The sequence below is a fragment of the Neofelis nebulosa genome, chromosome 4 (assembly GCF_028018385.1).
Source record: "Neofelis nebulosa isolate mNeoNeb1 chromosome 4, mNeoNeb1.pri, whole genome shotgun sequence".
Taxonomy (NCBI): Eukaryota; Metazoa; Chordata; class Mammalia; order Carnivora; family Felidae; genus Neofelis; species Neofelis nebulosa.
The window spans coordinates 104,775,465-104,799,685 of NC_080785.1; the positions used below are offsets into that span (position 1 = coordinate 104,775,465).

At 47.3% G+C, this 24,221-nt stretch overlaps 1 protein-coding gene across 3 annotated transcripts in view; it reads right to left on the reverse strand.

Annotated features, from left to right (window-relative positions):
- Nucleotides 1–2,130: 2,130 nt before the first annotated feature.
- SPMIP7 (sperm microtubule inner protein 7) overlaps nt 2,131–24,221 on the reverse strand; it is a 62,488-nt gene continuing 40,397 nt past the window's right edge. The window contains exons 7-10 of one of the 3 annotated variants that reach the window (XR_009260625.1): nt 23,230–23,337; nt 13,890–13,997; nt 6,274–6,523; nt 2,131–2,440 (exon numbers count right to left, since the gene is read on the reverse strand). Coding sequence is in view for 2 of the 3 variants with exons in the window: in XM_058725580.1 (XP_058581563.1) it covers nt 13,503–13,653; nt 13,890–13,997; nt 23,230–23,337 (367 nt within the window). In the remaining variant the exon portion in view is untranslated. Of the gene's footprint in view, nt 2,441–6,273; nt 6,524–8,189; nt 8,426–12,785; nt 13,654–13,889; nt 13,998–23,229; nt 23,338–24,221 lie in introns of those variants that run through there. The other 2 variants (XM_058725581.1, XM_058725580.1) reach the window with 2 other exon arrangements.

Sequence of the window (24,221 nt, forward strand, 5' to 3'; positions counted from 1 at the left end):
AGACCTCCCTCGGTGACATGGAGCCCCATCTGTGTCTGCTGACAGGAATCACATGTGGGGGTGTCTCCGCCAGACTTCCCCTCCAGAACACGGGGAGTAGGGCACACCCCACACCTGCTAACCCGCCATGCACCTTGCAAGCTCTTCTTCCTCACATGCTCCTGCAGGAAATGATTTTGCCGTGTCCCTGGGCTGTGAGTAAGGTCCAGATCATTTGGGGCCACCGCTTAACCCCCAGGGTGTGTGGACATCACTCACCTGTCCCCTTGTTCTCAGAAGCTTCCTTGAAAGTCCACAGTCCCTGTGTGTATTTCACTGCTATGTGTATAAGGCTGACTCCAGAGAGGTCCTTTTATTTCTCAACTGGTAAATTCATTATGAAATAATCCTTGGAGAGATACAGGCCACTGGTTTTCTGCAATTTGCAACACCACACTTTAACTTATGTTGAAAGCTGAGCCTTTTGGTCCTCTTGTCTTAGAAGTATGTTAATATTTCCGTGACCTTTACTAGATGGCAGTTGAGACATATTCTTTTAAATAGCAAAACCCAGAAAACCAATAACCTAAAAACATATTACTGACCCTCATTTGATGAGCAAATTAGGAGAGATAAGTCTTTTCCTAAAGGAAAGAGAAAGTCAAGGGAACCTGTAAAGTTTAAGTAGAATGATTATAGATACATGGATGGGATGGATGGATGGATGGATGGATAGATGGGTAGGTGATAGATTAGACAGCTGATAGATAGATAGATAGATAGATAGATAGATAGATAGATAATAGTTGCACTTATGGATGGATGGATGGGTAGGTGATAGATTAGATAGCTAGTAGATAGATAGATGATAGACAGATGCACTTATGGATGGATGGATGGATGGATGGATGGATGGACAGATAAACAGACAGATGGGTGGGTGGGTGGATGGATGGATGGATGGATGGATGGATGGATGGATAAACGGACAGATGCATGGGTAGATAGATAGATAGATAGATAGATTCCAATATTTTCATACAAGGATTCAGATTCTGATTTGCTGTAGCACTTTAAATACCTTTAAATTCTAGATTATTTTAGGTAATTTACTTGAGTTTTTAAAGGATTATACATTTAGTGTGTATCTAGATGACAATAAAGGTGAGAGCAGAAAGCCATCTGTCAGAGTGCCAGGCAGCTGTATTGCCACGGGGCATGCTAGCTTGAGCATGTCACTGGCTTTGAGGCTGAATGCCCCTCCATTTGCATTGGTGTTGGTCATGGAGGTTAGTACCTCATAGGTCCAAATCTGCCCTCGAAACATGGTCGATGTTTAGAACCGTGAACCTCCTCCCAGGTCGTTGAGTGCCAGCATTTTCTCCCACCAGGTCCACGTTGTGGGCAGAGTCCAGTGTAAAGTGGATGGAAGCCCCTAGAGCTGAGCCCAAGTGGAGGCCACACCACCCAGAAAAACGGAGAGCAGAGAGGACAGAAGGACTGTTGTTCCCTTAGAAACCAGTCTGCATCCTCCCCCTCTGGCATCAAAAGCAGTTGTGGATCTTGCCCTCTTAGTCTTCCTCCAATGTCTGAATGTGGCATCTGCCATGGCTCACAGTGGCCTCATAGCCATCTCAGGAAGGACCCACAAGACCCCTGGCTCGAAGCGCAGTGACTTAGTAACCCTCTCAGGGAAGATTTTTGCTGCCTTTGTCATCTTAAGTAATTGAGTATATTCAAGTGGCCCTAAACCATTAAATGCTGGGGGTGTTTACCCAACATGCCAGTTTGGGTTTGGACTCTCTCATCTGCAGAAATTATGCCACATGGTTCCAGGACCTCCTCTTTCCAGTTCGTCTGACTGGGTTTTCCCTGGCCCTGCTTTGACCTGCACGGAAGCTCCCAACCCTGCCTGGGGGCCTGCCTAGACCTGGATCACCCCCCCTCCCAACATCGATCTTCCCTGAAGACCCCCTGGACACTTCCTGCCAAGGACCTTACAACCCCGGGGACCCCGCACCGGCCCCCTCTGTACCCCCCAGCACATTGACGAGCCTCCTCTATGTTGTATCTTGTGGCGCTGCCCACAAAAGACACATGAAAACAGTCTGCCAACACTGGAAACATAGATTTCTACTGACACTTCATGGCTTTTATGTCCAAAGTGTGAAAGCGAGGCGGTAAAGCTGTTTTCATTTACGGTTGACAAAGTAGAAGCTGTGGGGTTTGCCCCGGAGACCCACTCTGGGTGGGCGGCACAGGAAAACAGCCTCTTCCTGTTCATCATGACCAGCGGGTCCCGTGAACAGGGCGGCACGACCTTTCAGTGTTGGTTTTCTCTAGAGTGTGAGGAACCAGCTTTGAAAGATGGGATGTGCTCTGCAGAGGGCACTTGTGAGCATGTTCAAAACCAGCCAGAAGGAAAACATACAAGTGCTTCGAGAAGACCGCAGTAGAGCATCTAGATAGAAAGCACAAGGATTTGCCATGAACACAAAGTCAGGAAAATGGGTCTGTCGGGCTGCTGTCCTTTTCTTCTCAGAAGCTATGTCTCGGGGCAGGGAGGGGTCACCTGGAGAGTGTGGGAGCTGAGACTTGGAGCCCATTCAGGCTGATTCTGAAACCTTCTTCGCTGAGACTGGAAATGAGAAAACACCGCCTTCGAAGCAGATGTTTAGAAAATTGATGCTGGGGCGCCTGGGTGGCTCAGTTGGCTAAGCTCAGGTCGTGATCTCACGGTTTGTGAGTTCAAGCCACAAGTCGAGCTCTGCACTGGCAGCGAGGACCCTGCTTAGGATTCTCTCTCTCTCTCTCTCTCTCTCTCCCTCTCTCCCTGCCCTTCCCCACACACTCTCTCAAAATAAATAAATTAACTTTAAAAAACAAATTAATTAAAATTAAAATTGAAAATTGATCCTGAAAATATGTTTTGCAGAGAAACACACTGGTCCCTTAGTTAATTGTAACTATTTATTTATTTACTTTTTTAATATTTGTATTTTGAGAGAGAGAGAGACAGAGTGTGAGTGGGGGAGGGGCAGAGAGAGAAGGAGACACAGAATCCAAAGGGGGCTCCAAGCTCTGATCTCTTGAGCCCGACACGGGGCCAGACCTCATGACCTGAGAGATCATAACCTGAGCCCAAGACCGACGCTTAACCTACTGAGCCACCCAGGCACCCCAGTTAATTGTAACTATTTAGCAGGTTTCTTCTTTAGCGGTGTATTGATTATAATGCAGAACTCTGTGATTCCCAGAGATGAGAATAATTCGGTCTGGCCTAGACTAAAGGGAACAAGTAGAGCTCATTTAGAAAATTTTCATTTAGGGGTGCCTGGGTGGCTCAGTCGGTTACGCATTCAGCTCTTGGTCTCGGCTCAGGTCATGATCTCATGGTTTTGTGGCTTCCAGCCCCACGTCAGGCTCCTCTGGGCTGGCATCGCGGAGCCTGCCTGGGATTCTCTCTCTCCCTCTCTCTCTCTGCCCCTCCCCCCCCACTCCCACTGTCTCTCTCAAAATAAATAAATAAACTTAAAAATGTTTTTAAAAAGAAAATTTTCATTTATTACAACATAATCCTGGGTGGTCAGTTTAGGCCTCCACCAGGTAATCGGCACCTCTCCTGGTGACAACCTCCTCCCAGCAGCATCAGGGCGGGAGGGTGATGGACCACGAAGACAGTGGGGTAGTTTTCACTGCACTGCCCAGGCGTGGGTTTTCCTTCCATGGGTCAGTGCTCCCTCTGGTGCGGGGAAACACTAACGAGAAACACATTAAGCATGTCTAATGTGATCTGTGACCTATCGATTTCCCCCAAGGGTTAGGCATCTCCTAATATCAGGGGGATCTTATAATCGAAACAGGAAAATCTGAAACTCTGTGGCGAGGGGAAAAAGCAGGTACGGAGTCAGGTTCTCAGACGGCAGCACGTCCCAGAATGACTCAGGAGGCTCCTTCGGCTCTCGGTTTTGAACGTGGAACCCTGACTTGAATTTGTCAGCATCTCTGAGTTAATCTACTGATTGAATTCGGCCTTGGGCTTCCTGGCAGACATGGGAAAATGGAAGCACTTTCCATTTTAGCATTTCCATTTAGGGTAACTATGTAATTTCACACCTACCTATATGACAAACCACCAAATTTTAGAAAAGGTTGAGGTAGGTGGCTTACATAATTCTCCTACTCGGACACCAGTTCTGCAGGAGGGACAAATATCTTCCTGGTACTAAATTCATAAAGGAAAAATTCTCACAGTTTCTGTTTTAAGGGGTTTTGGAGAGTTTTAGGGATAGGGTCTTACAACTTTTCCAATTTTCCAGTTTTAAAGAAACACATGTCACTACAACAGTATAAAAATACAGAATTACTACTAATGTGTTTTACATCTCCCCACATTATTCCGCATAGCCATTTGAAATGAAAATGAGATAATTAAATATGTACTATTGTAAAATATGCTTTTAAAATTATTTATTACTGTTTATTTATGAGAGAGAGAGAGAGCGTGAGTGGGGGAGAGGCAGAGAGAGAGAGAGAGAGAGAGAGAGAGAGAGAGAATACAAGCAGGCTCCAAGCTGTCAGCACAAAGCCCAACGTGGGGCTCAGACCATGGACCGCAAGACCATGACCTGAACTGAAATCAAGTGTCGGACGCTTAAACGACTGAGCCACCCAGGCGCCCTTCTGTAAAATCTGCTTTTTACAGGTACCAATAATTGCATGTATATCTTTCCATGATAATATAGACGTCCACTGTCTTTTTAACACATATATTTAGTTTATTCATGTAGCACAATTTATTAAATTTTCTCTCAATTGGTATTAAGTTGTTTCTAATTCTTCTCTGTCATAAGTTGCCACACTTTCAATTTCTTTATATAAACATATTTGCTCACTGGCGTAATTACTTGCTTGACAAAATCCTAAAAGGAAAATTGCTGAGTTTGAACCTTGGCCACTTGGAAAACTCTGGAAACATCTTGCCGAGGGCCCTCTGGAGAGGGGCTTAGCTTTGTCAAATCCTACTTACAGAAAACAAAGCTATGGGTCTTTTCTTACCAGTACTGATCCGTGGGTGGAAAATGAAATACCACATTTCTCTAATACTCCTGAAGGGTCAATATTTCTTTGTCCATTGGCCATTTATGTTTCTTTTCTTCTTACTGTTTACTTATTTCGAGAGGGAGAGAGAGTGTGTGAGCAGGAGAGGGGCAGAGAGAGAGGGAGAGAGAGAATCCCAAGCAGGCTCCGTACTGTCAGCGCAGAGCCTGACGTGGGGCTCAATCCCACAAACCGTGAGATCATGACCTGAGCCAAAATCAAGAGTCTGACGCTTGGTTGACTGAGCCACCCAGGCACCCCGCCATTTATAGTTCTTATTTTTTTAACGTACTTGTTAATGTCTTTTGCCTTGGTTGCCTTGTTTCTATTGGTGTAGTCTTTTTCATTCCCCAAACATGGACTGTTTTTACAGTGAGGATATGAAATTTTGTCTGACATATTTTGTCAACAAGTTTTTCTTAAAAAGATTTTGGTGTTGTTTTTTTAAGTTAAAGTAGTTATTTTTTTTCTTCATAATTTCTGGCTTCAGTGGTCTTTGGAAAAATTTTCCTCCACCTAATAAACCAATTCTCCTGAAATTCCAGGTAATCTGAAGCTGTAAATTACCCATTTGAAGCTCTATTTTTGATTTATGGGCCCAACTTACTTTTGACTTATGGGTGGGACCTGGATGGATCTATTTTTCTGTTTTGATTCTATATAGTTGTCTCAATATCATCTATCCAAACAAATATATCCTGTACTCGGGGGGTTAACATAATTTCTTTATCCATTTGTTTCTAGATTTCCTCTCCTCTATCATGGGTATCATACTTTTCATATTATCGAGCTTGAGTAATGTATTTATAATATTTTATAATTGTCATATCCTTTTCTTCTAAAATACGCATTTTAGCATGCATTTTCTGTTATGGGTGAAAGATTTAAAATTTTTTGAACATTCTCTGCCACCTAAGTTTTATGGAAACTTCAAGGTTCTCTGTGTTTGGTCCATCCCTGGGGATAGATAAAAGCCAAGAGAGTAATGTAGGGCATCCTGTGCTGTAAGGAAGGGAGCAAAGGGAAACGGCTCATCTAAGCAGGTGTAGATATGTTGGCTCCCAGTGCATCAGAATAATCCAAGACCAGAGTTCAGATCTTGAAGAGCAGGTGACTATCCCTGAAGCCATTGCCCTTGATTTTTATGAGTTTCCACTGAACTCTGACCAGGGAAACCCAAATAATACAACTTACCTTCACAAGCACAGGCCAGGAGTTTCTAGCAGCTGGTATTTCTATGTCGGCCTGGGATTATAGATCTGTGGTGAGCAGGATTTTAATTGTCTTCATGAGAAAGCAGACTGAGCTAGTTTTTGTGCAAATAGAAGTGCTTCCTCATCTCTCGTGCTGGCTGTTGCCTGAAGATGCTGCGGACAAAGCCAGCATCATTCTAGAAGCAGCTTGGAAGGTGCTCGGCGCTCTGATAGGTGTCCGGTTACCTGCACTGTAGAGGATGGAAATGGTTATCGTAGCCTGCAGAATGCCAAGATCAGGTGCCACTGGTGCTCTGCCATAGAAAAGCCCAGAAGAACAAACAGGTGCCTCAGACTTTGAGCGATAACGCCTCATGACAAAGTGGCCTGCCAGGGATGTTTACCACAAAACGTAATCTCTGGTACCTGCATTAATCTTTTTCCTGGACAGGGCTAATCCTTCCCATTTGTGTTTGGGTGAGAATCTTCCAGAGATGAAGATTTCTGTTTTGGTCTGATTTTTTTTCAAACAGAATTGCTTGTTCTGAGAATAATTAGGCCACAAGATTAGGTTCAGGTGAAGTCATTCCTTTTCTGTGAAAGCAAGTCAACTTCCCAGGACAAATGGACACGTGCCTTCCTGCCTGTTCTGGAAGGAACAGCAGCTCATACAGAGGGTCTGGGGAGCCAACATCCAGATCTGTGGAGGTCGACTGAGGCAATACCCCGTCCCCAAACAAAAACAGCCAATTTTGCCCTTTTTCAAAGGAATGAGCAGAGCTTATACATGTTTGCTTGACATGCTGTCTCTTGGAAGCCCTTGGAAGAAGAAAGCAGGAAGAAACCCTGAAAAATCCTTCTGAAAAGCCTAGGAACATAGGGTGAACTCTCCCCCGCCACCGCCTTTTTTCTGTTTCTGTTTGTTTCATCAAGTAGCAAGGTATTTGTAAAATGCCTGCTTCGGGGGGTTGTGGGGTCAAATGAGCTAAGATTTGAGAGAGCACGTTGTAAACTCTTGACAGGACCTATGGATATGGGTAGGCAGATATAAATAAACTTTACATGTATACCAGTAAAACTACATTTGGGAGGCTGGAGGGGTCCTGTATGGCCCACATTCACCCTTGAGTGATTCTGGAGCTGGTGCTCTGTCTGGCCAAGGTCCACACACCGACCCTAAAGTGGATGGGACTGGTCACTGCTATCCCTTGGGCCTCATGGAGCCTGCGGGGATGCTTTTTTTCTTTTTCTCTTTCTTTATAAATGTTTTTTTTTTTTTTTGCATTTTATTTATTTTTGATAGAGAGAGACAGAGCACAAGTTGGGGAGGGCAGAGAGAGAGGGAGACACAGAATCGGAAGCAGGCTCCAGGCTCCAAGCTTTCAGCACAGAGCCCGACGTGGGGCTCGGACTCACAAACCACGAGATCATGACCTGAGCCGAAGTCAGACGCTTAACCGACTGAGCCACCCAGGTGCCCCTGCTTCTTTTTTCCTGAAAGAGAAACACAACAGCCAGGCAAGGGATGGTTTTGTCCTTTACCCTAGATCTTGCCCCCGTGTGATGCCCTCTATGGAAGGAACACCCCCACTTTCTCTCCCAGCCACTCAGTTTTCCCATTCAGAACATATGGGGTTTTGATTGGATAGTCTATGGTAACCAACTTTGTGATCTATGCTCTACAGTTACAATCACTGCATTAACTTGGTCAAGACATGAACCCTCTAGGTAGGCCTGGCATTCCAACTCTAAAGAGGAATCTTCTAGAAATAGAACCATTGCTACTGATGGCTTCCCGAAAACCTTGGCTGCCGTCATGGAGTGGTGGCATTCCAAGCCCCGGTCAGGCAAAGAACTGAGGTTGGGGTCCAGGACACTCTGCCTCAGGCAGAAAAGAACACCAGACTTCATCAGACCTCTACAGACACACCCAGAACATGCCTGGGTTTTTTTTATTTCCCCATTGCACCATGCACAGTGCCTCCCCAAGGCTGAAGATTGTAAGTCCCATTCAGAGGGCAGGCATTTGTCAGTAGCCTACACTTTCCTTGTCCTTCTTATTGAAGGGATTGTAGGGTTTTACAGTTGTGACCATTCGAGACAGTGGTGCCTGGTGACGGAAGAGGTCAACTGCCATTTCTTTCCGTAAGATGCTGTGACAGGGTGGCAGGGGAAAAAAAAAGAAAGAAAATGACCCATACGATAAACATGAAAACACATAACCTTATTTATTTTCCAGTGAGACACATGTTCAGGGTGGAGAATGAGGGTCAGGAGAGCACACGGAGACTGGGAATGATTCATTCTTGTGTGCATCGTTTCGTTTATTTCCTTTATTTGCCTTCGGTTTCATTTATTGCATTATGTGCGTAACATTGCAATCAGTTTCATCGACTGAAAGTCTACTCTGTGCCTAGAATTACAGTAGGTGCTAAGAATATAGAAAATGTAGTCAAAAGGAAGTAATCAAAAGTTACAGCACGAAGCTTCTGTGCGGGTGAGGCTGGGACAACGGGAACAGAGAGGAAGAGTCACCTCTCTGGGCTGGGGAAGGAAGTCCTCCCCACCTTCCCCTCCCACAGTCTATGTCAGGGAGGAGTTAAGTGGGTTGTGATGAAAGCAGGCTGGTAGATGAAGAAGGGGTACAGGGAGAGCGGCGTGGGAGGGCACAGGGCTCGTGGGGAGAGGCTCAGGGCAGGGTGGGACCGGCCACACGCAGGGCTGGGATTCGGTTTCCCCCTGCCAGCAGGGTTAAGCTGACTGCTCTCACAGGACATGCTCAACCTCACATGTGTCTTCGTTGGCTCATTTACCCAGCGGGAAAAATGCTCTCTGTGTTGCAAGAATTAAAAGAAGATAACTAAATACATAGAACGCTACACAAACAATGCTTTCCCAATCACTGTTCATGCCCAGAGGTGGTCTTCCCAGGGTGGACACAGGCCATGCCAACTCTCTTGAACGACTGCATACAGCCAGGGTCACTTTTGCTGCCGTTTGAATCACACACACACACACACACACACACACACAGAATGCAGTGTTCATATGTGGCAAAAGTTACAGAGCGCACAGCAACTCAACCCAAAGTGGCTTTTTAATACATGCTATGATAGGGGCGCCTGGGTGGCTCAGTCGCTTGAATGTCTGACTTCAGCTCAGGTCACGATCTCACGGTTCGTGAGTTCGAGCCCCGCGTCAGGCTCTGGGCTGATGGCTCAGAGCCTGGAGCCTGCTTCCGATTTTGTGTCTCCCTCTCTCTCTGCCCCTCCCCCGTTCATGCTCTGTCTCTGTCTCAAAAATAAATAAACATTAAAAAAAATTTAAAAAAAACACGCTATGATTATCGTGAAGTCATGGTTTTTTATTGTGTCATGGAAAATGGCTGCTGGGGTGCAAACTCAAGCTTCTGTGAAGGTGGCCTTGCGGCATGAGGGAACGCACAGGGGACGCTGCCCTGTGATGGAAGCGGCGGGCAGGAGAAGCCCCTGTGTGCGTTCTCATGCTCTCCGAATGGGAGATTCACAACCCCCGTCTCATCCACCCCTGCGCTCTCCCTCACTTCAGTCTCACCCATTCCTCTCCCTCCTTGCTGTTCTGCGTCTCATCTCAATATCACTCTAAAATGCAACTGGGGTCCTGTACACCTGGCTCAAAACCCGTTAAAAAACCTGGGACCACATGGATGTCAGCCCCTTGGCATTGACATTCAAGGCCTAGCTCACTTAATCCCAACCTGGCACAATGGTCTCCCACCAGGAACTCTGCACCACGAGGGGTGCACGGCCCCTCCTCTCCTGGTGGTCTTAACCAGCCTGCTGTCTGGGGGCAGGTGCATTTTGGTTGACAGGCAATGTCTGCATGCAGACTGCAGGAGCGTGAGGGAGAGTGGGTGGAGAGGGTGTGGGAGGCAGACTGGAAAGGGAGACTGGGTGTTTCCCTCCGAAAGAAGCTTAGAAGGGAGAGGAAGGAGGTCAGAGAAATGTCTGCTCAGAGAGGACATCTTTGATTTCTACAGCACAGAGGTGGCTGGGGTGGGGCGGGGGTGGGGGGAGGGGGTGACGGGGTGGAGGGAGGAGCTGGGGTGGGGAGTGGTGGCTGGGTTTCTCCTCAAGCAAGAGTGGGGGGGCAGGGCTAGAGAGGGCCAAGCGCTCCGAGGGAAGGATGAAGCTTTTGGAAGAAAGAACTCGTCTTGGAGGGGGAAGGAGATGGAGGCCCTGGTGGGAGAAAAGGCTCTGATGTGGGAGTGGGGGAGAGGCCAGGGGACCGGCTCGCCTGGGGGTGGGCTGCAGGCGCCCACGGGGCAGCGGCAGAGGTGGGCTCCAGGCCGGCAGGGAGGGTGCGTGCCGGAGCCCGGGTCCAGGGGTGCCCAGCGCGTGCCCGTGTGCATGCGGCCTCTCAGAAACAACAGAAAAGACGCGGAGGGTCAGGCAGACGCCATCAGGAGGAAGTCAGCTCACTCAGTTCTCAAGATACTCATCAGAGACCCGACCCGGACTCGCACTTCCACAAGAAAGTTCTAGCAAAGTTACAGGACATATGGTGTCACAAAATTGAGAGGACATATTTCATGACGGAGAATCTCCAAGGTCCGGTTTTCTCTGATCACGGGTGCCTCCTCATGTTACAGAATGCTTTCTAACTTCATTTATTTATTTTTATTTCTTCAATGCTTATTTATTTATTTTCAGGGGGGGGGGAAGGGGGGAGAGAGAGAGAGAGAGAGACAGAGAGAGAGAGAATCCCAAGCAGGCTCTACACAGTCAGTGCAGAGCCTGACATGGGGCTTGAGCAGAGATCAAGAGTCAGATGCTTAACCCACTGAGCCACCCGGCACCCCAGAGAGTGCTTTGTAAAATCTGAGCACCCCACCGCTTCCTCACTGCCAAGCCCCAGTGCCTGCAGGTGCAGCCATTAGGGGTGGGCACAGGGATGGAGATTTGGGCACCTGGCCCAACAGGAGTTGGTCGCTTCCTTGTCACCCTTGGGTGCTGCCTCTGTGTCTCCAGAGCCTCTGTGAACCCCAAGAATAAGAACCCCAGAGAAGCTGCCTCGGAGGGTCCTTGGTCCCCACTCTGAGGCAGCAAGATGACAGTGGTGTGTGTGCAGGATATGGGGGGCGAGTGTGGGGGCTTCCCGGGGGGTCAGCAAGGGGCCTAAACCTGGGCTGGAGGGTGTGGCCGAAGACTTAAGTTCTTTTCTCAAGTAGGAACAGCAGTAGTAACATTAGCAACAGCAGGAGCAGCACTGGTAACACTAGAAATAGTCATAACAGTAGCAGTAACAGTGGAGGATGTTTTCCACTTAGAAATACAGGCTTCAGGGCACCTGGGTGGCTCAGTTGGCTAAGCGTCTGACTTCAGCTTGGGTCATGATCTCCTAGTTTGCGAGTTCGAGCTCCCCGTCATGCTCTGTGCTGACAACTCAGAGCCTGGAGCCTGCTTCCGATTCTGTATCTCCGTCTCTGTCTGCCCCTCCCCTGCTCATGCTCTGTGTCTCTCTGTCTCTCAATGGTAAATAAACATTTTAAAAAAAATAAAAAAAGAAATACAGACTTCTTTGGGACATAGTAGAACACTGGACAGCTAGATCCTGTGGCTGTGGAAACATGCTATACCAACAGGGCGTCAGGGATGCGGCCCGAGACGTTTGGGGAGAGAAGGTGGATCCTGAAGGAAGAAGGCAAGAGATGAATAAGGTTGGCATTGCCCTGGGAAAACATCATCGGGCCTCTCCTCCATCATTAACCGCTCAGACACGGTGTGTTTTTCCAGCCTTCTGGGAGCTACGTCTTTACGACAGACATTAGGATGCATTTAATTGTGCATTGCTTCCTTGGGCCCTTCAGTGAAATAAAATTACACTAATTGTCTCAATTTCTGTCAGTCCTGCCTTTGCGACTGGACCTATGACCTTTGAAAATGTGTCTTGAGAGAAAACTGGTTGGATGCAAAACACCAGCCTAGAAAGCCAATGTCCTCCTTCAAAATGCATCTCGTCAGATGGCCCAGAGCCTAAGCAATCAGCAAACCCAGAATTTAGATCAGTTGAGGAAGCCCTGTGTCAGCAGGCACGTCCCCCGCTTGGTCCCTGCCTGAGGAACCGGGTCCTGTGCACAGGGTGTGGAATGATCTGGGTGCCTCAGACACAGGGCCACACGAGGCTCTCCTGTGGTCCACAGTTGCGTAGTGAGGGCCTTTGTGTGTGGGATCCCTGGAGGAAGCCCGCCTTGCCACACGCAGCCTGGCCCCCCAAATATCTATGGGACCAAGGGCCCTCATCCAAAGTAACCCTTTCTCCATGAAGCCTTCCTAGAATTCGCCTAGAACCTTGTGTCTGCCTCCCTTTCCTCACCCGTAAAACAGGAAAACAAGAGCATCTTCCTCACAGGCTTTCTGGGTTGGGGAGGTGGGTCAGTTAAGCACAAAGCACTTGGGTAGCCCGGTGGAGAGGAAGAGCTCACCCACATCAGGGACATGATTGTGGTGCTCACCACTAGCCCGTGAGCTCCATGCAAACTGGGTCTAACTCCTGTGACTTCCTGGGGACTAGCACACAGCCATACCAACTGCCCACCTGGGCCCAGGAGTCCCCTTACCCTTGCTGCCTTTCAGAACAGGTAAGAAACCCGGGAGGACTCCCACCTGAGGGTCACCTCCTCAGAAAGCCCTCTCTGACCGCCGAGCTAAATCAGCACCCTGTCCAGGCACTGGCTACGGGGTCTCCCTGCCTTTTCTCCTTCACTGCACTTGCTGAAATCATCTTATTCCCCCAGTGACTTGTGGGCGTCTGTGCCCTCCGTCGGTCACACCGGCACATAAGGTTCTGAAAGCGAGCCTCGTGTCTGTTCAGCCCGTGCGCTCAGTGCCTCGAACAGCGCCTGGGCCCAGAGCAGATGCCCAATAAATGTTTGCTAAGACCAAAAGGAGAAAAGGCACCCTCTGGGGGGTAGCGAGGGAGCACCGCCGCCCTCCGCCTTCAGGATGCACAGGGACCTACTGGGATAGTTTATTTCTTTGCGGGAGCCAGCGACTGGACCTGGTTAAGACCTCTGAGTTTGCATTTTTCAAAACCGTTATCTTGTTTGCGAGGCAGGGACTTCCATCAAATGTTTTCAAATTTGAGTCATAACGAGCAGCAGCGCGCAGCTCCTCTCGGGCAGCTCCGTATGACGGGGTTGGCGATAACCTTCCATCTAACGTCTCCGGCTTTCAATTTGCGAAACGGTGTTTAAAACCGTATGTCGACTTTCAACAGAATGTTGTCTCTTCTGAAACAGAAGGCGGCGATTCGGGGGAAGCGAACGTGCATCTCACGGGGTGTGTTCCATGCACCCAGGCGTGTTCTGGTGTCGATGCAGGAGGGTCGTGTGTGTGCAAAGCTGTGAGTCCAAGAGGCAGGCCTGCTGTTTACCTAACGCGGTGGAGTGTCTTCCTACGGGGCTCCTTTTCGCCACCACAGCAGGGAAATGAACTCTTCTGTCTTTTGGATTTGACACCCTGATGTAAATTTGCTCTTTGTAGTTAATTGTTCTTTAGCGGAACGACCATAATGAGGACCCTCCCCCGCCCCGCCCGGAGTCTCTGAACGCCCTGAGTGATGGGACTTAATACTCACCGGTGCACTCCTGAGTCTGGCGATGGGGCCGTTGATGGAATATCAGAATTTGCTGGGTGGCTGGCTGTGAAATGAACCTTACCGGTGTATCCTGGAATATTGGCAGAGCTGAAGGAAAGAGTTAAAAGGGAGGGGGAGAGAGGGAATGAAAACAGGCATTTGTGAACGAGTCCTTGTCACCAGCACCCACGTAGAAAGGTGCAAAGGAAGGTGCTGGAAATCAGGCCAGCAAACAGGAAATGCTGACTTGGAGATGCCCCCATAGTGGCCCTACTCTAGGACCGTAGAAACTTCTTTCCAGCCGTGTTTTCCTAGTCTTTGAACTGGCATGTATTTTACAGACGTGATTCGCGGCCGAGCTGTCTCCCGTTGAAGGCAGACGTTGGTTCTTTGCAGGACAGCCAACCTGTGCCCCACACGTGACTCTGTCATGCTGACTCCAGCACTAGGAGACACATGACCGTGATTTGAAAATAATATGTTCTTGTCACTATTATACTGCATTCCTGATTTCATGTAATTTCGTTTTCTTTAATTTATGTTGAGAGAGAGGGTGAGTGAGCAGAGGAGGGGCAGAGAGAAAGGGAGAGAGAGAATCCCAAGCAGGCTCTGAGCTGCCAACGCAGAGCCTGATGTGGGGCTTGAACTCATGATCCCTGACTTCATGACCTGAGCTGAAGTCAGACGCTTAACCGGCTGGGCCACCCAGGTGCCCCTGCACACAAGTGCCTTTAAGTAAATTATTTGCTGAGGGAGAGGTGAGGCTGGAGCGGGGCTGTGTGGGTTTAGTTCCCCCCTGCTGCTTAAGACCTGTGGCCTTGGCCTCAGGAGCGAGGGACAACAGGGAATTTATTTATTTTTTTTTTTTAATTTTTTTTTCAACGTTTTTTATTTATTTTTGGGACAGAGAGAGACAGAGCATGAACGGGGGAGGGGCAGAGAGAGAGGGAGACACAGAATTGGAAACAGGCTCCAGGCTCCGAGCCATCAGCCCAGAGCCTGACGCGGGGCTCGAACTCACGGACCGCGAGATCGTGACCTGGCTGAAGTCGGACGCTTAACCGACTGCGCCACCCAGGCGCCCCGACAACAGGGAATTTAAACTGTATTTCAAGGGGGCGCCTGGGTGGCTCAGTTGGTTAAGTGTCCAACTTCAGCTCAGGTCATGGTCTCACAGTTCATGAGTTCAAGCCCCGCGTCAGGCTCTGTGCTGTCAGTCTGTACTTAGACTCAGTCTGTACTGAGTCTGTACTTAGATCCTCTGTCCCTCTTTCTCTGCCCCTCCTCCACTTGTGTTCTCTGTCCCTTGCAAAAATAAATAAAACATTTGAAAAATAAATACATAAACTGTATTTCAAGGAGCAAGAACCTACTGTGTGCAAACCTTGGCTCTCACTCAAACATGATCTTTGTGGACTGGAGTTCCGAGCATCCTTTCAGGGCTTAAAGGGAGGGAGGACGATCACCACCGCTGATGTGCTGGGAGCAGGGACAGGGCCAGACAACAGGTTGCCCTTCTGCACACTCAGCAGCTGGCGTTTCCCATCCCTGGGCCACTCCTTTGAGAGTATGACAGGATGTTGGCGCGGTCCCTCATTCTAGATGGACGCACAGACGCAATGCAATGCTGAGCCTCTGTCCCAGTCAAGGGAGCGGTTCCTCCGGGCGCATTGCTTGCATCTGGGGCTTTCCCACAAACCCAATCAACCAAAGGAGATGTCCAGGAACCATTTGCCTGAGGAAAAATTTTCAAAGCACGGGGCTTCAGGGACGTTGTTTCTTACAGTGGCAGGGGAGGGGGCAGACGGCGGAGAGGGGGGGCGGTGACGCGGGTGTGTGCCCGAGGGTCAGGGCCCAGATTCGAACCCGGGGAATCGGCCCATCGGCTCGCAGGTCTGGACCGGAGACGTGATCTCTCGGGGCCTTAGTGCCTCCGCCACGAGACGGGGTGAGGATGCCAGCTATAGATGTGTTTGGTGGGGACGAGGTAGCGGTTCCCACTGCAGATGCTGGGTGTCCCCCCCAACCCCTGGACGTGGGTCGTGGTGTGGCCCCTTGGTATCTCCCCTCTAACAGAGTGAAGGGAATTTACGTCGATGGCAATAGCAGAAGAAACCGTACACGTTACTGGATCCTGGGAGACTAGGTAAATGAGGTGACGGAAAACCACGGGGACCCAGGCCTCCCTTCCAAGCCTGACGTGCCCCTTAACCAACTGTGAGATTTTCCTCCAGCGAGGGAAGCCCTCCAGCCCGGTCACCTGCAGCAGGGATAGGACACCATTCACCTCTTTAAGGCTCCTCCAGGATTCAAGGGATTCAATGAATGTGAAAGCAACCAGAGGATCTTCAGCACTTAGGTGGGGCTCAACTCATTTCAGTTGAAATACAAGATTTTAAAGCAATGAGAAATTTCTAAAATAGGAGCCCAGTAGGTGGAGCCTATGAGGTTTATCCAGCAGAGGCCAGCTATATAGATGTGCAGACAGTGGTTTCCAAATGTCCCCACATACTGGAAACTCACGGGGATTTTTCAAAGGTACCCATGCCTGACTCCCAGCCCCCAGACGTTCTGATTTCACTGGTGCGGGGTGGAGGGGGAGGGCGGGAGGTGACTTGGGAATCAGGATCTTCAAAATCTGTCTAGATAATTCTAGATAAGCTGTGCATGGAGGTTTGGAAATCCCTATTTCAGAGTTGCATTTTCAGGTCTGTTGGAGGGACTTGGGTGATCAAATCAGTGTTGCCAAATTCTAGGAAGTGCCCTTTAGGATTTGCTGGAATTTTCTTCAAGAGTAGCTGTATGTCAGGGAGAGGTAGCAAAAACCGAGGCAGAATTATTCATGCGTACGTCTTTCCCCCAAACCTTCTTTAAAGCTTCCATGCATGTTACAGAGGAAATCCCCTTCCTCTGTGTGAGATATTTTTTTCCACTGCCCCTAAAAACACCTGCAGAATTGAAATGCCTCTAAAGTCATAGCCCTTCCATTAGAGCAGTTAAGAAGTCAAAGATGGAAGGGAACGGTTTTGTCAATCGAAAGAAGAACTTGATAGAAAACATCATACAGCTATACATGCCTTGTGGCGCACGGGTTATTGACGCCAAGTGGTATTAGACATTACATTATAATAATGACATAATGTTACGTTACATCACATCCAATAACAACAAACCATGAGCCAGGAGGCTAAATTAAAGAGAAGCCGCTTAGGCTTAAGAAAAGAATTTAGCTGCTCAATACACTGCCAAATATTTGAAAACGAAAGTCCTCACCCACTCCGCTTCTAAATCTGCTCAAATTGCCCCTTTTCAGGGATATCACAAGGGGACTTTTTTCCCACCTTGAGTGCCACATGTTGACCTTCTGGCAAGAATAGAGTCGCCTCCGGGGGACCCGGCCCTGCTGCTGACAGGTGACATGATTTTCTAGGGGCAGGAGACATCTATTCAAGGTGCTACACTATGCAGGCTTTCGCGTGGACTTCTGGGTTGGTTCCACGTTCAAAGACCCCCTTCCACCACTTAGGGAAAGCAGAGAAAAGCAGGAACTCATTTAAAAATAAGAGAAGTAGAGGGGCGCCTGGGGGGCTCAGGTCATGATCTCACAGTTCGTGAATTCGAGCCCCGCGTCGGGCCCTGTGCTGACGGCTCGGAGCCTGGAGCCTGCTTCGGATTCTGTGTCTCCCTCTCTCTCTGCCCCTCCCGCCTTGTGCTCTGTCTCTCTCTCTTGCTCTTAAAACTAAATAAACATTTAAAAAAATCAAAAAAGAATAAAAATAAGAGAAGTCTTCATTTTTTTATCTTTCTCCACAACTTCTGGTCCTTTAAACACCTTCTTCAGTACCCCGGAATAAGCCTGGATTTTGTCCATTAACGGGCACATGTGAAGAAATTATATTGCTTAAGTTTGCAACTAACTGCTTTGGCTCAACCTGGCATGATAAAATACAAATTAAATAATTTTAGAACGTAAGGAATTTAGTGAGCCTCTTAGAAAAGAAAGCACAGATGGTGTGTAATTAAAAGTTAAACAGGAAATAAAGAAAACGCAGGGACAGCATGTTGTATGTGGCACACAGGCAGGGTGTATGTGGGTTGGGATTTCAGCATGCAGACAGCTTCTTCCCCGTCCACAGACAGGACCAAAGCCCCGTGAGTGCGCGCTGTGTCCCAGCCAGTGTTTTAAATGCTTGTGCAAACGGACATAATTCTCGCCAGACCCTGCGTTGTGGATCCTAAGGATCATGCCTATCGTATGGATGCTGAAAGTGAGGTTTTAGAGAAAGTCTAAGTCCCGGGTCGTAGCAGGTGGCAGAACCAGCTGGACCCAGGAGCCCCGGACAGATTGCTGGGAGATGCCCCTGTGCCCTCACACCCAGGGCCCCCAGCCCAGGCGGGACAGCTCAGCTTCCTTCCGCTGCTGGGCATTTATTCACGGTGTGGGTGCACGTTCAAGTTCAAATTGATCCGACAATCTTGCCCTGAGAGCCGTTCTGTGTCAGGCGCACATCCAGGCAGAAATCAACCAGGCCCATTCCTGATGGCTTTCGCATCAATGAGAACACTTTTAATGCACATGTAGAGGTTGGAAAAACCCGAGTGGGGCAAAGACCGCCGATGAAAAGTAAGGCGGGGGTGGGGGTTCGTGTGAGAGGGAGACAGAAGGCAGCACAGGGTCAGAGGTCAGAGAGGCTGGCCGTGAACTTCAGGGCCGCCCCTCCCAGCCATGTGACCTTGGACCACTGAACTGAAGCTCTCTGAGCCACACTGTGCTGTGGTCAGGGGACTGTAGCTCCCCTGTAGGGGGCGGGGCACAGTGCAGCAGGAGGGGCAGAGGCTGGGCAGGGTCAAGGCTGGGCCCTCAGGGAGGGCTGAGAGAAGGCGGCTGAAGGACCAGGATCATTTTGGTCACGGGGCCGTGTTTCTCAGAGCGTAACACGTCATGGCCCCAAGATCAGTTCAGCAACTGTAGGTTTATCATTATCCTCATCAAGTGCCTATACTTGTTCTTTCTCTGGTCTTCGAATCTCTCCAAATGGAAGCAGACACAGAAACAGCCGGAAGGCTTCGTTTGTCCACAGGCTGGAGCCCCGGAACCGCTACTTCCCCGGAGGCAGAGGGCGTGTCCTTGTGGGAAGAAGGCCCCCCCCCCCCGCCCCCGGAGCTCGCCCGGGGGGGGGGGTGGGGGGTGAGAAGGATCTGCTCTTGGCCCCTCCCGAGATGACTGACCTGTGGCTTTTTCACATCCTGCACTCAGGCCTCGGCCTCCTCATCTGTGAAATGGGGAGAGAACCTGTTGGCACACCTCTGGCCTCCCCACACTAGTTTGAAAATCAAATGAGAGCGTAGACGGGAAAGCCCTCCGAAAAGGCAGAAGTGTCGGCTGGCCAGCGTAAGGAACTACTATTCATAGCCCCATTCTCTAACCTGGATTGTGGTAAGGCTTTGGGGGTTTTTTGTTTGTTAAAGGTGCCACACGCCACGGCAACGGGCAGGAAGGCACCACCCGCCCCCCCCCCCCCCATACACACACCCTCTTCCATGTCAGACCTTGGCCAGCACCTGCCTGGGGATCCATTTTGGACAAGTGCTTGTTATTTGCAAAGGCTTCATCGCAGGGATGATTGGGTGAAGGCACAGTAAATGTGAAACCCTGCAAAGTTCTGAAATGAAGGATTACAGCCTAGTGGAAGACAGCCCAGTCGGGGGGCGGTGGGGGGTGCCTGGCTGCTTTAGGAAAACAGGCCAGCGGTGTCCGGAAAGCATCAGGCGTGGGGGCGGAAGGCACGGGTTCATGGCCAGCTCCTCTCCAGTGGGCTCTCCCGCCAGGGCATGCGTGTCCCCTCCCCTGCGCCTCAGTTTCCTTGTTGGTAAGACAAGGGGCTGGACCAGGTGAGATGCAGGACAGGGTACCCCAGGAGCTCCAACAGCTGGTCCACTGCAAACCCATTCCCAGCCGCTCTCTCCATTTTCTCAGGAAAGGGCAGGGTTTTGGATTTTAGATCCTGACTTCGCACAGATAGGCTGTTCCATAGCATGCCCATAGTTATGTGCTTCGAGTATGCTTTTGTAGGACAGTTTGGTCCTATTTTTTATCATCACTAATTTTTCTGTATTTTTTTTTTTTCTGTAATGATCAGATCTGGTTCTACAATAGCTTTTAAGCTTTTTTTTTTTTTTTTTTTTTTTTTTTTTTTTTTTTTTTTTTTTTTTTTTTTTACGATGAGTACAATCACCAGCAATTTGAAAACCCCGGCCATGTCAGACGGCTTGGTAGCCAGGAAACAAAATCAATTAATGAGGGAAGTTTGACAAACCTTTGCTCTTTTCTGGCAGATCGGTGATGCCAGCAATGGAACCACCTGAACTAGGAGTCGGTGGCCTTGACTGTCTGAAACGTGGTTTCATATTTCCACCATGACTAAGTATCATGAATTGTGGGGAGAATCCTAAAAATAATATCAGGAAGACATTTTTCTTTAAGAATGTTTATGATGAGAAAGTAAAGGAAGAGTGATACTTGCTTTTGAATAGGACGGCGCTTCCACATCCTCTCCTTAGCACAAAGTTAGTAAGTTTATGTGTTTCTGGGTTTTGGATTTTATGCAAATGGCATCATATTGAATTGCCTTTCGGCTCAATGCGGTATCGTAACATCAACAAAATGTTTTATGGGGCACCTGGGTGGCTCAGTCGGTTAGGTATCTGACTCTTGATCTTGGCTTAGGTCATGATCTCAGGGTTCGTGAGTTCAAGCCCTATGTCGGGATCCGTGCTGACAGTGGGATTCTCCATCTCCTTCTTTCTGCCCCTCCCTTGCATGGGGTCTCTCTCTCTCTCTCTCTCAAAATAAATAAATAAAACGTAAAAAAATATATTTTGTTTAGACATCTACATGTATGTAGTAAAACTACAAAACAAAGTAAGGAAAAGCACAGACTCGTGGCTTCTGGGTTGGGAAGCGGGATCTGGTTGGTGAGGCTGGGAGGCACCCACACATGGCTTAGAAGTCATTAGTAAAGTACTAAAATAGTCAAATACTATTTCTTTAGCGAGGCAGGAAAACACATACTTTTATTTGTTATTTCACTTTATATGTTACCTATGACACTACATATTTATGTATCTATTAATATTTCATAATAAAAGTGAAAACCATTTCTTTGTGTTAAAAGGTTAAGAGGACCTTAAACATGGAAACCGGATTCGAAACAAACTTTGCGAGCCTGGTGGCCCTCTAGTGGCCAAATCGGACAAGTGCAACTAACGTCTTCAATTTCTTTCCCGGGAGCCACGCTTAATTTCACTTCCTCAGAAACAGAAATCCACAGCAAGCCGAGGTAGACCGGCCCAAAGTTATTCAGGCTAAATAGGATGTTTTACATCAAATTCTTACAATGCTTGCCAAACCCCTCTTCATTCTCTTGGAGGAATGACCCAAGAGAATATGTTTGGATTCTTTGGCCAGCATGTCTCATAAAATGTTGCAAAATTTAAAGGCACATTTCAAAAGAAAAAAACAAAATAAATCTTTAGACCTTTAGACCTGTAGGATATTTTTAAGGTGGTTCCATCCTCATATCCTTTTAAAATCTTTAGAATTACTCTGTTTAATAGCAGTAACTCCCTTGCAAAATTTATGGAAGAATCACACCAACTGATCCTTCCTCAAGACTCAGCTCAGACGTCACACGCATCCCGTGTGTCTCACGAGTGAAAGTGACCTCTCTGTGCTACTGAGCTTCGAAAACGCTAAGCTAACTTTTGGGGGGACTTCTTTCATCCTGCTTTTTATCGTAATTATTTGTGTACAGCGTTTATCTGCCCTTCAGATTCTTAAGCTACGTGAGGGCCAAGTCTTTGTCTTTTGTATCTTTATGTTACCACAGTTCTTAACACAGTGCCTGGAGCATTTTACAGGCTCCTTTGCCTTTTCCTTTGGGTGTGTTATGTAGAGAGTTAAGTGAGGTAAGTTACACAACTATATTTTAACACCAAAGTTAGATTCGAAACATACTTCATAGTTTGCCCAAGTGGTCAAAAACTTTACATAGTCCGAAAAGGTAACAGGGACATTTAAGACCATTGTGGGAGACGGCATTGCTTAAATTTAACCGGCAACAGTAAGTTCCAAGGACAGCTGGTGCGAAATCCAACTTGTTTGTCTCATGGGCGCAACTGATGTTTAAAAAACAAACAAGGAATCGATTAACATTGAAAATACTGTCGTAGTTCACACTTTGGCTGTGCATGAAATCTGCAAGTTTGTCTGTCTCTCCCCGCAGAAACTGCTGGGATAATATCCATGTCAGTCAGCAACTCAGTGGCTCATGAAAAGAGCACAGGATTTCAACTTTCAGCTGTATCTGGTGAGTCCTAGGGAAGTGACTGACCTCTGAGCCCCCATATTCCCATTGGTGAAAGCAAATATATATGTATATATATATAGATATATATATAGATATATATCTATCTATATATATATCTATATATATATAGATATATATATAGATTATACATAAACATATTATATATATAGCTTAAAATAGTATACATTAAATGTAGTTATATATTATATATTAAATATATTTTGTATTTATTTTATATAAGATATATACTATGTACAATATATTATATAATATGATATATGTTTTATATATAAAGTTATATGTCATCTTATAAATTTCATATATAATATATTATAAATGATGAGTTATATATTATAACTTTATGTTATATCCTTATGTATAATATATTGTATATCGTAAATTATAAGTTATACATTATCACTTTTAAATTATATTATATCATATCAAATTAAATTTTTATATATAATATATATTACATGTTATAAGTTATATATTATATATTATATAGAAAAATATATTGTTGTATATATTATTTGTATATTATAAAATATAGATGAAATAATATACTTATACCATATATAATATTTTATATATTATGAAATATATAAATTTTAAATATACAAAATATTTAAAATATATAAAATATATAAAATTTATATTTATAAAATATTTAAATTTTATAATATATGAAATGTCTTTATAGCTTATGTGAATATATTTTTTACATGCATGCAAAACATGGAATATTAGATATATTACATTATTGTGCATCAAGGCACCCTGGTCCGTCAGTGCACAGAATTATGATCTCATTTGTGGGGAGCTACGTTTCTTTTGGGACAGCAGGCGTCTTTCTTCTTAAACTACATTCGATGGCAGGCCATCTTGTATTCCCTCATTTATGATAAAGCCCATCACCATGTTTCACCCCAAATGGCACTATAAGGGGAGTAATTACAAGTGGAACTCACCGACTTGTGTTTGTATAAAGAATCCTGGAGCCCCGAGGCTTGGCGAGAGATGTGATGTCTCCAAAGGGGTTGTCAACATCATCGGCATTTGTAGACTGCACACAACCCCTGTTTGCGTGACAAGAAAAGAAAACGTGTGTTTCTTCATAAGAAAAACAGAAGAAGAGGTAAACAGTGCCCTAACATTCAAAGGGAATCTTATTTGCTAAAATCGGCGAAAAACTGAAACAACAACAACAGCAACAATAATAATAATAACCATGATGATAGAACAATTTGCCTTAAAAAACTAAGAAAAGAGATTTCCTCTTTTACAGAGTAACACCTGCCAGGCTCTCGTGATCTGAAGTTTGGGCCAGAGTGAGAGGAACAGGTGGGTTGTGTTCTTGTGCAAAGAAAGAAGCTGTTTGTGCAGCCCAGGGAGGCTCCTTCACCGGAGGCTGGCCCCGGGGGGCAAGGCAGGGCCCGGCATCCGCCAGAACCAACCGGGCTCCTGTTGGAGATGGGAACCTGGGCAGGTGTCGGGAATCCGGGGCGCCCAGCCATGTGCCTTCAGGGCCCTGAGACAAGGCGGAGGTGCTGTCAGCCAGAGGGCGTAGTGTCCTTGTCCCATTGCTGGGGCCACTAGTTGGAAAGAGTAGTCAGCTCCATCGTAGGGCAGAAGAGGCAACAGTAATGGCGGCAGCAAGGGCAAAGATTAAAGGCCCAGGACCTCCATTTTCTTGGATTTACTCTGTTCCAAGGCACCATGACCTGAAGGTTTATGCTCCTCCCGTATTCCTGTGTTGAAATCCTAATGTCCAAAGGTGACGGGAGCAGGAGGTGTGAGGAGCTCAGGTCACGAGGGCGAAGCCATCGGGAGTGGGATTAGGGGGCCCACACAGCCCTACTACTGTGAGGACACGGTGAGAAGTCTTGCGACTTCTCCATGGAGAGCCACATTTAAACTCAGAAGAAAAAGGAGACACATTTTCCCGTACTTAGTGTTAGGG